This window comes from Diceros bicornis, chromosome 35 (genome assembly GCF_020826845.1).
Source record: "Diceros bicornis minor isolate mBicDic1 chromosome 35, mDicBic1.mat.cur, whole genome shotgun sequence".
Classification (NCBI taxonomy): Eukaryota; Metazoa; Chordata; class Mammalia; order Perissodactyla; family Rhinocerotidae; genus Diceros; species Diceros bicornis.
Window position 1 is genome coordinate 473,561 of NC_080774.1, and position 14,741 is coordinate 488,301.

General features: G+C 50.5%; 2 protein-coding genes across 6 annotated transcripts in view; one reads left to right on the plus strand and one right to left on the minus strand.

The window, feature by feature from the left end:
* Positions 1-661: 661 nt before the first annotated feature.
* On the minus strand, positions 662-10,899 carry PXMP2 (peroxisomal membrane protein 2). The gene is made up of 5 exons (XM_058531169.1): positions 10,778-10,899; positions 9,018-9,134; positions 7,039-7,201; positions 4,101-4,220; positions 662-1,031 (listed from the first exon to the last, which is right to left on the minus strand). The coding sequence occupies exons 1-5, from the start codon at positions 10,897-10,899 to the stop codon at positions 963-965; spliced, it is 591 nt and encodes a 196-aa protein (XP_058387152.1). The 3' UTR covers positions 662-962.
* Positions 10,900-11,278: 379 nt separating this feature from the next.
* The window catches only part of POLE (DNA polymerase epsilon, catalytic subunit), a 61,452-nt gene continuing 57,989 nt past the window's right edge, over positions 11,279-14,741 (plus strand). For all 5 annotated transcript variants that reach the window (XM_058531170.1, XM_058531171.1, XM_058531172.1 and 2 more), the window contains exon 1: positions 11,279-11,363. In XM_058531170.1, the coding sequence (XP_058387153.1) occupies positions 11,302-11,363 (62 nt within the window). In that variant the 5' untranslated portion in view covers positions 11,279-11,301. The remainder of the gene's footprint in view (positions 11,364-14,741) is intronic.

Consider the following 14,741-nt stretch of genomic DNA (forward strand, 5'->3'; position numbering starts at 1 on the left):
TCTGGGGAAACTGACCAGCCCAAGAGAACAGGCCTCAGTCATTGAGGATGCCTGATCCCCAACAGAACTGGGTCATGACTGGCCAGCCCACAGTGAAGGTACCATTTGACAAGTGCAGCCCACATACACTAAGCTTCAGAGAATGTCTGAGTGGCTGTGACTCTCCAACAATGCTGCACAATCAAGGATCAACAGACATTTGAGGAAATCTTGAAAGACAAAGATCCAAACAAACAAACAAGAAAACAAACAAACAAATGAACCCTGAGAAAATAGAAACAGCATATGGGACAGAAGAAAATTCCAAAAAATATATAATTAAGATCCCAAGGGATATGGCATCTGTGAAACAAGGATGGGATACTACCAGGAAGGAGTGTTCTACGAGTGAGAAGGTGGGGCGGGGAGGGTTAATGTCAATGAGCAATAGGAGAGCAGAAAGAAATCAGCAGGAAGGGTGGCATATATTCATCATAGGGCCTCTCAGAACGCCAGAGGAACATCGTGGTCTAGAAGGCCCTTTTTCCTATGCCGCCAGGTAGCTAAGCAGTAGCACTGTATATTTTACCACAATTTTAAAAAAAGAAAAAAAATCTGAGGGCAGCCCTCTGACCACACATTTTTACAAAGAAACAACAATCGTTCTGAGAAAATCACCACTGAAAAAGCTACTTTAAATTTTATTGTGATCCTAATTCAATCCAAGGTGACAAGTGAAATCATCTCTACTGTGTGTTAAGTTTCTAGGGCAGCAACACCTGAAGACAGCTATTGCCTTTTTAAAACACAAGATTCTGACATTAATAGGTTTCTATTTCTCCTTCATTTTAGAGCATCTTGAATCACATGATCTAGAGTCAAATAGAGTCCGGGCTGGGTTGTTTCTCCTCTCACCCTGGGCAGATGAGCGTTTCCCCCGGACCTGTGTCAGCAGTGCGTCTGACATTCTCTCCAGGCCATCTTCACTTCCCCAGAGAGGCCAGGTAGGCATACCAGAACAGAGCCACCACGTTGGCAAAAAGCACCCGGAACTGCCAAAGAACACAGACAGGCCGTGTAAGTGCAAGGCCCTGACCGCACTTATCAGGCACTGGCCCCCCGGACAGAGTTCATTCGTTGGGCGGTGCGCCCACCCACTATTGTATTTACTGAGCCTTTACTGTGTACAAGCACTGTGCTCGGTCCCCAGCAGAGAAGGGTTAGGAGGACAAACAGTTGCTGCCTGATGTTTACAGGCGAGGAGGTAAAACAGTAACTGTCCCTTACCTTCCTCTACTGAGCACGTTAGCTCCTGGCTTAGCCTCTCACCCCAGGGCCCGCGGTTGTGCGGGTGGCTTTACCCAGACCTTCCCTGACACGCCCATGCCCTGCTCTTCACTCTAACGTGTCACTGTCCCATTACCATGCTTCAATGATCTGACAGACGTACCCCCACCTGACATGACCTTTAGTCAGTTACTGAGTCTCCGCGGCACATAAGCTCCGCGAAAGTAGCAGTCTGGTCTATCTCGTTAATCACTGTATTCCCAGCGTCCAGAGCAGTGGGGCATACAGTAGGTGCTCAATAAATATTTGTTGACTAAATTCCACTGTCCCTTAAGCACTCACCTGCAACCGCCTAAAATGGAAACTCGGACTACAACCTTGCAGCTGTCCCTAAACCACTCAGAAGAGTTCCGTTTTCCAGCCTCTCCCCATTCTCAGCCATTCCTCACGTTGTTATTCCTTCTCTATGTATCTCAGAATCCACGCCCCATAGCGGTAGTTCCCTGACCTTCCTGTCCCTCAGTTGCGCTCCCTGGAACAACCTCGTTCATCCCTGCCGTCTCACCTCCCTCAAGCCCAGGCCCATGCGAGAGGGTCTCCAGTCAGCTCCCTCTCCCGTTCATCACAAATTTACCCTTCCTTTACGCCCCTCAAAATACCCATCCCTCAGCCTCTCCCCTCAGTCCAGCCTGATCTGCCCTCTGTCCTCCCAGAGGAAAGAGAAGGGGTGAACAGGAAGTCCCCAGTAAACAGTCATCTCCCCTCTCTTGTCATAGGGAAGAAGGGCCCTCTGTCTAAAGCGCCTCTCTGCCTATCCCAATCCCATCCCTCCCGTCCTTAGGGTGAGCATGTGCGCATCTGCATTGTGCATATAACACAGCTTCAAAGCCTTCTCCCCTGGCCCTCTTCTTCTTTTTTTTTTTATGAGGAAGATCAGCCCTGAGCTAACATCCATGCCAATCCTCCTCTTTTTGCCCAAGAAGACGGGCACTGAGCTAACATCTATTGCCAGTCCTCCTCCTTTTTTTCCCTTTTTCTCCCCAAAGCCCCAGTAGATAGTTGTATCTCATAGTTGCACATCTTTCTAGTGCTGTATGTGGGACGCCGCCTCAACATGGCTGGACAAGCGGTGTGTCTGTGCGCCCGGGATCCGAACTCGGGCCGCCAGTAGCGGAGCGTGCACACTTAACTGCTAAGCCAGGGGGCCGGCCCCTCCCCTGGCCCTCTTCTAACTGTCCTTTGTCCCCACCTCTTCACAAACTTCTTGAGAGAATTTTCTAGACTTGCAATTTCTTTTCTACTTCCCCACCCACTCCTCAATTCACAGCAATCTGGCTTCCAGCCCCATCCCGCCACTGAAATTGCTCTGGGGAAGGTCATTGATAAGGGTCATCCTTAAAGCCAATGGAAACTGATTTTCATTTTGCTTTAACTCCCTGCAACATCTGCTACAGGTGTCTGTTGTGCCTTCTCCTGGCTTCCTGCTCCTTCCTGGTGTGTGTGTGTGTGTGTGTGTGTGTGTGTGTGTGTGTGTCTACAAAGCTCGCACCTCGTTCCCTCTTCCCATCCTTCCAATAGAGCTGTTTCCCAAGGAGGTTCTGCCCAGGTCTCTTTCTCTCCTCTCTCTAAGGCAGGGGTGGAACCAGCCTTTATGAGCTAGTCTCAAGTAGGTTACTTAGATGGTGTGCAGAAAAGGGTTAACGTGCAGGCCAGAGGCTGCTGTCCTAGGAGAGGCCGGGTAGTGTTGCCATTTTCCCCAGCTGATAAAAACGGCTCCCTGTGCCTAGACTGCTTGCAAAGACAAAGTGGTTTACGTTGAACACCTGCTCTCCGGGGAGTCTGGAATCTCCCGGGAGTCTGGAATTTGGGTATGTGCCAGGCAGAGGTGCCTCCGTGACCAGCCCCCAATAAACACCCTGGTCGCTGGGTCTCGAATGGGCTTCCCTGGGCAGTAACATGGACCACGTGTTGCTGCATTTTGTTGGTGGGTGAGAGCTTGCTCTGTGTGACCCTCATGGAGGGAGGGCGCACAGGACGCCTGCGCGGGATTCCTAGGATCCAGTTGTACATCCCTGCTGCATGGCTGTAACAAATCTCGGCAGTGAGCCCTTCTAGCAAATATCCAACCCTGGGAGTGGTCTTGGGCGCCCGACACAGATGGGCCGTGCAGGGTGTGTAAAGGTTGGACAATGGTGGGGCCGGGCCACAGACGGGAGCGCCGGCCTCCCTCGCTGGCGTGGCGCGCGGTCCTCACCGGTGCAGCCGCCTGGCCGGCCAGCTGCGCCCGCTCTGCAGGGGGCCCGGAGGCTGCTTCCTGCTCAGACCCTCCCGGCTCCCACCGTCCTGGTCCCACCACCTCCTGGCCGGCCGCCGCCGATGCCCCCGGAGCCCGGAGCGCCCATCACTCACAGCCCCGCAGGGCGCGTTCTCTTGGCACTTCGTTCCGGGGCCGCCCCGACCCTCGGGGCCCCGCCCACCCGCCGCTCAGGTGCGCCTCTGACGTCACTGCAGGTGAGGCCGCCCCTGGGCAGCTGCGCGGGCAGTGGGAACGCTTTGTCACCAGAGACCCCGAGCGCTGTCCCTGGACGGGGGGCTTTTGTAAACGTTTGCGGGATCCATGGATGAAGCGTGGGCACCGCTTGGGAGACCCGCTCCGAATCCAGAACTGTTAAGGATTCCGGACGGCGAGGAAAGCCCCAGAAGGAGTGCCGAACGTGGGGCGACACCGAGATTCGAGAAAACCAGATTGTTGCAAGAAAAAAAAGGCTGGTGGGAAATGGTCTTTGGTGGAGGGTGAAGCCCCTCTGGCTCTGCGCGGTGCCGGCCGGCCTCACCTGCAAAGGGACATAGTTGATGTTTATAAACTGCACCGGGGTCCACACTCGCCAGTTCATCCGCAGCGCCGGCCAAAATCCACTCCTCATCTTGGCAGCGAAGGCGGCCGTGTCCCTCCCCTGGAGAAGAGGGAGATGCAGACGGTGAGCGGTCCCCACTGCGGTGGGTTGGAAATTGGGGCACCAGGGTCTGCAGGGCCCCAAACCCTAGCACACTGGTTTTTTAAACTGTAGGGTTTTGGGGCCGCCCTGTGGCTTAGCGGCTAGGTGCCAGCTGGCCGCTACTGGCAGCCACGGTTCGCCCTGGGTCGGATCCGGCGTGCACTGACGCATGGCTTCTCGGGCCATGCTGAGGCCGCGTCCCACATACAGCAACTAGAAGGATGTGCAACTATGACATACAACTATCTACTGGGGCTTTGGGGAGAAAAAAGGAGGAGGATTGGCAATAGATGTTAGCTCAGAGCCAGTCTTCCTCAGCAAAAAGAGGAGGATTAGCACGGATGTTAGCTCAGGGCTGATCTTCCTCACAAAAAGAGGAGGGTTGGCAATGGATGTTAGCTCAGGGCTAATCTTCCTCAACAAAAACAAAATACCGGGAATTGTCCAATAAACAGTAATGAGACAACTTACTATTTAAGTGGAAAACACCAAGACAGAAGTATATCTCCCACTATAAATAAAAATAAAACCAGAAGAATACTAGAGGAAAGTATAGAATATTATCTTTGAGTTTATCAAAATGTACAAAATAAAATTATTAGAAGAAGAAAGTATAGGAGAATGTTTCCAGTATCTTCCTTTAAGGAAGACCACAAAAGAAAAGAATGCTAGATTTGAATACATGAATTTTTTAAACTCCAGAATAGACAAAGACACTATAAAAAACTTTATTTATATAACTTAAAATTTTTAACTTTATACAAATGTTCTAACTTTATATGAAGTTAAAAGACAAACACCTAAAAAATGGAAAAAATATCTGCAACTTGTATTTGGCAAAGGATTGATAGCCTTAATATATACAAATATATAAATCAGTAATAGAAAAGCAAGGACACTAATAGAATATAAGCAAAGTTCATGGAAGAAATGCAGATAAGCATATAACAAGGTGATCAACCTCAAATAAAGATATGTAAATTAAAATATTTTCCACCTATGAGATTGCAAATTCCTTAAAAGAAAAATACAATCAGGGTGGTGAAGGGTGTGGGGGGACAGCCTGACACAGGGGAAAAAGCCAGGAGGGAAAAGCTCTGGAGTCACAAGGCCCGTGTCTGAATCCCGACTCAAGGACACGAAAGCCAGTTACTTCCCGAGTGGGCCTCAGCTCCCTTAGCTGTCAAGTGGGGTTGACGTGGGGCTCACATGACACGAAGCGCTGGACGCAGAGCTTGGAACAAGGCAAGTGTCAATAAATGTCAGCTGTTGCTGTTATGCTGCACCACTGCATGGAGGACACACAAGGACAGCCTTTTGGGACACAGTTCTAGGAATTAACCAAACAGGAATACTTACACAAAAGGGACAGGCAGATGGTGGAATGCTGTGCAGTCTGTAACACACGATGTCTCTGATCAAATAGTGCTAGAAGCAGAAGCATCTGTAGTGTGTGTGGAATAGTGTGGTCCCACACATATGATTTATGTGTTGGGTACTCTATGCACTTTGGTAACATTTGACATAACATACAGGGTTTTTGTTTTTTAATGAAAATACATTCCCTTATTTGGAAGGAAAAAAGAAGAAAACACTGTGGTACCCTCATTTCTAATGTGGGCACCCTTTACTTCCTCCTACCTCAGATTTCCTAAGGACTTCCAAACATTTCTTAGTTTACTATTAGGGACTTATTAGCAATCACAGTTAAGTTTAAACATCTTTCCTACCTCCCCCCAGGGTCACTTTAGACAACAAGGGGTGTTCTCAGTAACAAGAACGCGAGATGCTGTTTCAAAATAAAACCTGAGTGAGAATCGTTTACCAGGGCCAGCCCTGTGGCTTAGCGGTTGAGTGCGTGCGCTCCGCTGCTGGCGGCCCGGGGTTCAGATCCCCAGCGCGCACCGACGCACCGCTTCTCTGGCCATGCTGAGGCCGCGTCCCACATACAGCAACTAGAAGGATGTGCAGCTATGACATACAACTAGCTACTGGGGCTTTGGGAGAAAAATAAATAAATAAAATTATAAAAAAAAAAAAGAATAATTTACCTGCTGTGATTGGTTGAAACAAATTACTTCCAGGGCAGAACATGACACATCTCAGGCACACAGCGGACAGAGAGGAGATGGTGAGCGCTTGAAGGTGCCACTGAACTGGGAAGGGACTTAGGTTGGACACATTAGGATAACAGATGTGCCCGGTGATTACACGTGAACACACCTTTCATGTGGTGGGTTCTGATGTTAAGTTTATGCTGCTAAGTTAACCTCTTCAAAGCACTTACAATGTCTAGGCACTGAGTTAGCACAGGCTTCTGCGACATCATTAGGGGTCTGAAACTTCTGTACCATGGATCTCTTTGGCAGTCTGATGAAGCCTACAGATGCCCTTCTCAGAATCGTGTTTTGTAATGTATAAAATAAAATATATAGGACTACAAAGGACCCAATTATACTGAAATACAGTTATCAAAATATTCAGAAAACAATTTTATGATAGACTAGCATATGTGCATATTTATTAACATTCAGTGACGAGACCTGACAGCAGGTGCAAGGAATGAACTTATGTGTGATATCAAAATATCTGTGATTTCTACTGCGGACCAACAGGTATTGTTAATACGCTGTGGTTGGCTTCTGACATTCATAAAAGAAAATGTGAAACTTTGAGTGTAGCGAAAAGCTCACAGACCCTCTGAATTCCACCCACGATGCCAGATTAAGAATCCCTGTGCCAAATGAAGAGCTGTCGTACTACAGCAGAGACCAACCTCCAGGAAGTTCATGATGAAGAAGAACAACAACAGGAAGGCCGGTGCAAAGAGGAGGCGGTCCAGGAGGAGCCTCTTGACCCCTGCCAAGGGGACCTCGGAAGGGATCCAGTGCTCCAGGAAGAGGTAGAAGAAGTGACTCAGTGGCCCTGTGAAGAAGAACCTGTGGCCCCGTGGTGGCGGGTGAGCTGGACTGCCCCTCTCTGGACGTGCCCTTCTGCGGTCCAGCTTCACCCCCAAACCCCAGGTCCTAAAGCCTGCCTCCCTGTAGTCCCTCAGCACTGACCACAAAGGTCTGTGTGATCCTTCTAGAAAATATGCTTTCTTCGAATCTACTTCAAGCATTCTTTCCTGCCTCTCACAGACCAGACTTGTTCCTGTCTTGGATCCCCCTAATCTTCACATGGCCCACTCCTTCTCAACCCTGTCAGCCTGGAGAGTTCTTTCCTGATTGCCCTGCATGATGAACCCACCGCTGTCCCAGCCACTCTCCGTTCCAGGCCCTGTTCACTTTCTTCATAGCATTTATCACTACATGTCACAATTTCCTTGGTTTAGTTACACAGTGCTTTCTCTTCGCCCCTAGAAGGTAAACGCCACAAGACAGGATCATGCCTGTCTGTTCAGTGCCCAGAACAGGGCCTGGCTCAGAGACGGTGCTTGGTAATAAATAACTGGAAGCATCACTGGTGTTAGAACTTTTCATCAAACCCTCTTGGGTAATTAGCAAGAGCAAAACCTAGTGAGCACACTGGCTTGTGTGTATTGCCACTGTTCTTCCAAAGTGTAAAGTGCTTGGGAGAGAACTGAACCCAGCCACTACATCTATTGGGACAACAGACCCACAGCTCCATAAAATCCAGCAATGACAGATGGACAGAGCCCAAGGGTCTTCCAACCTGACAATGAAAGTCTTTAAACAAGTGGTTCTCAGTTGTCTTTTCCCACCCTGCCATAGAAGGTGAAGTGGCCTAGAGCCGGAGTTCACAGTGGGAGGAGAAGGGAAGTCTTGAGGATGGAAACTGTGATGGGATAAAGCCTCCCAGGTGATTCGGGTATACTCAACCCTGCCCCCCCATCGGGGGGATTACAACTTTAAATATATTGCAGAAAAAGCTGCAATGACTAAAGTTAGCATGCTCACAGATACAAAAATGATATTTGTAAATTTTGAACTGAAAAAAAATCACTCTTGTTGCAAAAGATTTCAAAATAATCCATCTATACAAACACTGTTGTTGGCCAGAGAACTCAGGGTGGACTTAATTGGTAAAACTCCTGAATCTCTGTGCTATTGCAATTCAACAAGTCGTTCAGGGGCCAGCCTGGTGGCGCAAGCAGTTAAGTGCGCACGCTCCGCCGCGGCGGCCCGGGGTTCGCAGGTTTGGATCCCGGGCGTGCACTAACGCACTGCTTGGCAAGCCATGCTGTGGCGGCATCCCATATAAAGTAGAGGAAGATGGGCATGGATGTTAGCCCAGGGCCAATCCTCCTCAGCAAAAAAAAAAAAAAAAAAAAAAAGAGGAGGATTGGCAGATGTTAGCACAGGGCTGATCTCACAAAAAAAAAAAAAGTGGTTCAGAAACTGGACATTTTTCAGGATACCTAAGTATTTCTTTTCTGGATGTTTTTGATATGAAAATAACAAGAGAAACTGACCACATTTGAGTCTGTTTTCCTCTTTCAGGGTCTTTGAGTCTTGAAGTCTGACTTCAGGGTCAGGTGAGTTATCTGCCCTCAGGTCTCTCAGGCCAATTAAGACAGCCTCCTCAACCCATGCAATTCAAAATAAGGACCACATAAAAACTATAAAATAAGTGGTTAATGTTATCCACCGTTCTGATTTTTCCCATGATTACTTCAAAGCTTTTTAAAAATTATTTTTCCAAATTAGATTATTCCAGAGACTTGCTCTTGATACCCTAGCTTTGTAGCACTTAGTCTGCTACTGGGTAAACCAGCCCCTTTATGGAACTCACCCATAAATGGCATATCTGAGAGGCCCACTGACATCTAGCTTTTGAGAGCAGTTTTCTTTTTTCTGCTGCTTCTCAGACATCTGGGCCAGCAAGTTCCCAAGTGCTGACAAAATGCCACTGTGGACAGAGAGGTAATCAGAAAACAGGAGCAACTGCAGGAGGGCATGTGTTCCTGAGATTATGCTGGGGAGGGGTGGAGAGGAGTCCTTATTACAGCAGCCACAGTGTAAGGCTTCTACATAAAAACGTAGACACAGTGGAACTTACACACACACACACAAAAACACAGGAGTACAGTAAGCTTTCCAATTAGTGGATTGTATCAATGTCAATATCCTGATTGTGATATTATACTATAATTTTGCAAAAGGTTACCATGTGGGAAGGGGGAGTGTGTGGTTATAAAAAGGCAAGAGGAAGTATCCTTATGATGAAACTTTTCTGTATTTTGACTGTAGTGGTGGATACATAAACCTATGCATGTGATAAAACTGCACAGAACTAAACACAGGCACACACGAGTACAAGGAAAGCTGAGTATGAAGTCTTAATATGATCTGTGACTGTATCCATGCCAGTGTTCTGGTTGTGATATGTACTACAATTTTACAAAATGTTTCCAATGGGGGAAACTGGGCAAAGTGTATGAGGGATCTCCTTGTAAAATTTCAATAAAACGGTAGAGACAGTCGCTCCAAGGGTTGGTCTATAGTTGCCTTCTGAGAAGCTCTCTGAGCTATAAAATCCAAACTTGTTAGTATGGACGATAAGGACCTTCTTGATCTGATCCTTGGCTACTTCTTTCTCATTTCTCCCTTTCTCACTCTTCATTTTCTCCAGGGACACAGACCTTCTTTCTACTCCTCCATCAATAGCTTGCTCCTCCCTCCAGACCTTTGCACCTGCTGTGCCCTCTGTCCGGAGAGCTTTTGCTTCCCTTCTTTGCATGGCCTATCCCCTCTCTTCATCCAGGTTTCTGTTCAGATGTCACCTCCTCAGATAAAACTTCCCTGACACTTTACCTGTATTACATATTTATCTGCTTTTTGTCTGGCTCTTCACTAGAACGCCAGCTGCATGAGGGAAAGGACCTTACCTATCTTAATCACTGCCGATGGCCCAGCACGCAAGAAGCACGCTGTACATATTTACAAAAGACTGAACTAGTAAAAAGGGACAAACTCATGAAATTAATTAAAGTAATGAAGGGGGAAATGTCTCATAAAAAGTTTAGTGCTCCAAATCAAAGGGTGGAGTTACCCAGCAGTACCGAGAGCGCTTTCAGTTTTCTCCCAAATGCAAGGCTGCCGCAGAAAACAAACCTGCACACCTCCCACCCTGCCCAGGCCTCCTGTGCGCTCCTCAAGGCGTCTACCTCAACGCCATCCTAACTCTCAGAACACGCGCAGGCACAGACAAGCTGTGCGAGAAGCTGGGCCCCATCTGTCTCGGGACGCTCCCTCCAGGGCAGCGGGACCAAAGGCGCAGAGGTCTGCAGGCAGTCCTCCGTGCACCCCTTTAGTCGGGCTCCCTGGAGTTCACATTTCACAGTGCCTGAGTTACTCTTCGGAACCGAAGACACAAAACCGCATATGCTGAGCTTTCTGGTTAATTTACGGTCTTTGGAGGGTCATTCAGAGGCACGGGGATTCTTGCCTTTCACACTCAAACCCCCGTGGAAGAGGCACCTATGTAGCGGGGTCACCGGGGCCGTCCGGGCTCCGGGCTGCCCCCGCCCGGTCCCGTCCCCCCGCGCCGACCTGGTGGCCGCCTTGGTGAGCACCGGGTAGAGCCGCAGGAGGCGCAGGTACTGGGCGAGCGCCCGCCGCGGGAGCGCCCCGAGCCCGGGCTCGGCCAGCAGCCTCGACGGCGCCGGCGCCATCACCTCCCGCTCGCCGCGCGCCCGGGTGCCGGCCCCGCCTCAGCCTGCCGGGAGCGGGGCGCGGGGCGCCGGGCGGGGACGGCCTGACATTTCCCGCCCCGCCGCGGTCCGCAGCGCCGCCCGCAGACCCCGCCGTGCGGGGCGCGCGCCTCCGCACACTTTTCCCGGAGTCCCTAACGGGCCACCGCCCCTCGGGCGCCGGCGGCGATTGGAGCTCCGCGCGCCTGCGCACACCTCGCCTAATTTCCCCGACGGGCCACCTCCCCTCGGGCGCCAGCGGCGATTGGAGTTCGGCGGGGCGGGGCGCAACGAGCATCCTGATTGGGCGGCGGGGTGCTTCCGCTCTCTCGCGAGAGTTGGTGGGAGCGCGCCAAATTTCTCCGCAGAAGCGGCGGCGGCGCGATGGTTCTGAGGAACAGCGGACGGCGGCGTGCCGAGCCGGGCGCGGACGGCGAGGCGAGCCGGTGAGCGGGCCCCGGGCGGGCGGGCGGGCGCTGGCCCTCCCCTTCTGCGGAGGTTCTGGGCTCGCAGCCGAGGGGTCCCCCTGAGGCCAGGCAGGAAGCCCGTGTGCGCCGGGCCCGAACGGCGGTCGGCGGCGGCCGCGGGCGCTCCTCCTCAGCTGCGCGGGCTCCGCTGAGGGACGCGCCCGGCGCCGTGGCCTCCGCGCCGGCTCGCTCCGCGCCTCGCCCGCCGCGGGCTCTGCGCGTCTCGGCTGCCCCTTCGGGCGGGCGGAACGGCCGTGCGGCCGGTGGTCAGCGGTGTCCCGGCGCCGCGTCCTGGCCCCGTCCCCGGGGCGCTCTCGCGGCGCCACGTCGGCCCCTGTTCCGCAGCCGTGTTCACACGGGCGGAGCCAGAGGGCGGCGGGGGCCCCCGGGGGGAGGGGCTCCTCGGGGCCGGAGCAGCGCGTCCGCGTGGTTTCCTCGCGCGCCGGCGCGCGGAGCCGCCACTGACGCTCCGCTCTGAACGCAGTCCTCAGAGCGGCTGAGAGACGTGGAGGACGGCGGTCGTGACGGGAGCGGTAGTTTCTGTGGCAAACGCTGTCTGTCCGCGTCCCTCAGTCCTCACGGGGCGCCTGCGAGGCGGGTGCCGCTACCCGCGTCTCGTGCTTGCGCGGGCCTCGGGGGTGGAGTGTTGCCCGAGCTGGTGGTCGCTGCGCCGGCGCCGTGCTCAGTGCCGTCCCCACAGCAGGCGAGGCCGCGGTAGTGGGGAGCCGTCGTCGCTGTCAACTTCCCTGTCTGCCCTGTTCCCACGCGACACGTGGACTAGCTCCTTGAATCCTCTCGGCAGGCCTGGGAGGCAAGCGTGCCCCTGGGGCAGCGGTCGAGGGCGTGGGCTGGGGGATGTGCCTCCGTTTCTGCCGCGAAACGGCGTGCTTCCAGTCCCCCTGGGGGGCTGTCGTGAGAATTGATGGGGAGCGCGCAGAGCGCTTGGACAGCGTCGGTCATGTAGAAGGGCGGTAAACGGTAGTTACCATCTTTGTGACTACTAGCTCCGTTTTTCAGATTTTGTACTATCACGGGAGAAAAAGTGAGATGTGCCGCTCAGAGAAAACAGTTTTGGGAGGAGATATGATCCGAGTGAGCGGGTTTCTTATCTGCTTAATCAGCGCATTTGATGCGAGGATGGAACGCAGGGTATGTGGAGGAATGTAGTGCAGAGGGCTGCAGGCCCTGGAGTAATGTTCCATGGGCAGCCCTGCATTCAGTCCTGACTTTCGTGAGATCTGGACCTCAGACTGAATTTATGTATGTTCTCTAGCAAGGCCTGGAATCCAGTTTTCCTGTGTTTTTGATTTAAAGTGAATCCAGATATTTTAGAGAGTAAACAGTCATACAGTATGGTGGTGTGTTGGTTTCCAATTGCTACTGTTAACAAATTACCACCTAGTGGCTTAAACAATGCAAATTTATTCTCTTACTTTTCTAAGGTCAGAAGTCCTAAAAATCAAGATGTCGTCAGGGTTTCATTCATTCTGAAGGCTCTAGGGGAGAATCTGTTTCCTCACCTTCTGTAGCTTCTAGGGGCCACGTTGGCCCCCTGCATTCCTGGTCTTGTGGCTCCTTCCTCCGTCTTCAAAACCAACAGGGTCACACCTCCAGTCTCTGTCTCTCTCTGATTCTGGCCATCCTGTCTCCCTCTTATAAGGACCCTGGTGATTGCATTGGGCCTACCTAGATAATCCCCATCTCAAAATCTTTGATGTAATCACGTCTGCAAAGTGCCGTTTGCCGTGTAAGGTAACACAAGTTCCCAGGATAAGGACGTAGACATCTTTGAGGGGGCCATTATTCTGCCTACAACAGGTGTTAGAATCTTTTGTGAAAAGTAAGGATCCTAATCTTGAAATAGGTCATTCTGTTCTTCGAGTGGAGGTGACCCAAGGAATATGTTCAGGTGAAGGAAGAGTGTTTCTTAAGAAACAATTCTCTATCCACTTCTATTGATGAATTAACAATGGGTGAAATATGTTGTGGTAATTAAGGACATGAATTCTGCACAAACTTGGTTCAAACCTTTTTTTTAATTCTCTTTGATCTCTGTTTTGTATATTTAGCTTATTTAGACTGCTTCCTTTTTTTACTCCTCTTATAAACAAATCCGTGATGAACATCTACATAAAAGAAATTATTTCCCGTACATCAGTTTCCTTGGCATAAATTCTTAGAAGTGGAATTGCAAGGTCAAATGATAGGGCAGGGCTGGCCCCGTGGCTTAGTGGTTAAGTGCACTGCTTCTCTGGCCATGCTGAGGCCACGTCCCACATACAGCAACTAGAAGGATGTGCAACTATGACATACAACTATCTACTGGGGCTTTGGGGAAAAAGGGGAAAAAAAAGGAGGAGGATTGGCAATAATGTTAACTCAGAGCTGGTCTTCCTCAGCAAAAAGAGGAGGATTAACATGGATGTTAGCTAAGGGCTGATCTTCCTCACACACACAAAAAAAATGATAGGGCAATATTTTGAAAACACTCACCTTGTGGAGAAATCTAATAGTGGTCAGAGATGGAATGGTCATATAATTTCATCAAGAATTGTGGTATCCTAAGAACCTGGAAACATTTAGCAAGGAGCTGGAATCAGATCCTGGGAAGTGAGAGGCGATGGAAGGGAAGGAATGAATGTCTATTCCTGTTGGGAGAGAATGTCTTTGAGACCTGGATTACTGTGAAACAACCCACATTGCCCTGTTCTTTGGAAGAACACTTTTAGGGAGAGCAGTCTAGCAAGAATGAGAACTAGTGTATCTACATATGCCTGTTTGACTGAGGATGCAGAGTGGTGGGAATCTGGTCGATTCTGCACAGGAAATAGATATTTACCATCTCCACTCACCACCTCCACTTGCTTGTGTTTAAATTTTTTATTTATTTATTGTTTTTCCCCCAAAGCCCCAGTAGGTAGTTGTATGTCATAGCTGCACATCCTTCTAGTTGCTGTATGTGGGATGCGGCCTCAGCATGGCCGGAGAAGCGGTGCATCGGTGCGCGCCTGGGATCCAAACCCGGGCCGCCAGCAGCGGAGCGCGCGCACTTAACTGCTAAGCCACCGGGCCGGCCCTCCACTTGCTTGTGTTTAGAGCATCACTCTAAACACGTGCATATTTTCTCTGCTCGTTGCTTTACAAAGTAACTCATTTATTTACATTAAGACAAAAAGACATGGGATATTGATTCTTAGCTATACATTTTTGAGGAGTGGAGAATATACTTGGCTTAACAAATAAATAGACCTTCTTGCCAAAAATATACAGGTTCAGAATCTCAGAACTGTGGTTTAAAGAAGAAACTAACAATTTTTTTTTTTTTTTAAGTGGGAATGCTAGTAAACGGAAGGATTG

What these genes read in the sequence shown, in the direction of transcription:
- PXMP2 (XM_058531169.1), bottom strand. Translation starts at nt 10,899, where the DNA reads ATGGCGCCGGCGCCGTCGAGGCTGCTGGCCGAGCCCGGGCTCGGGGCG. An exon ending in CTCACCAAGGCGGCCACCAG is followed by an intron (nt 9,135 to 10,777) that starts GTCGGCGCGGGG and finishes CTCTGTCCACAG; the next exon opens with TGGCATTTTGTCAGCACTTG. An exon ending in TCATCATGAACTTCCTGGAG is followed by an intron (nt 4,221 to 7,038) that starts GTTGGTCTCTGC and finishes CCTCTTCTCCAG; the next exon opens with GGGAGGGACACGGCCGCCTT.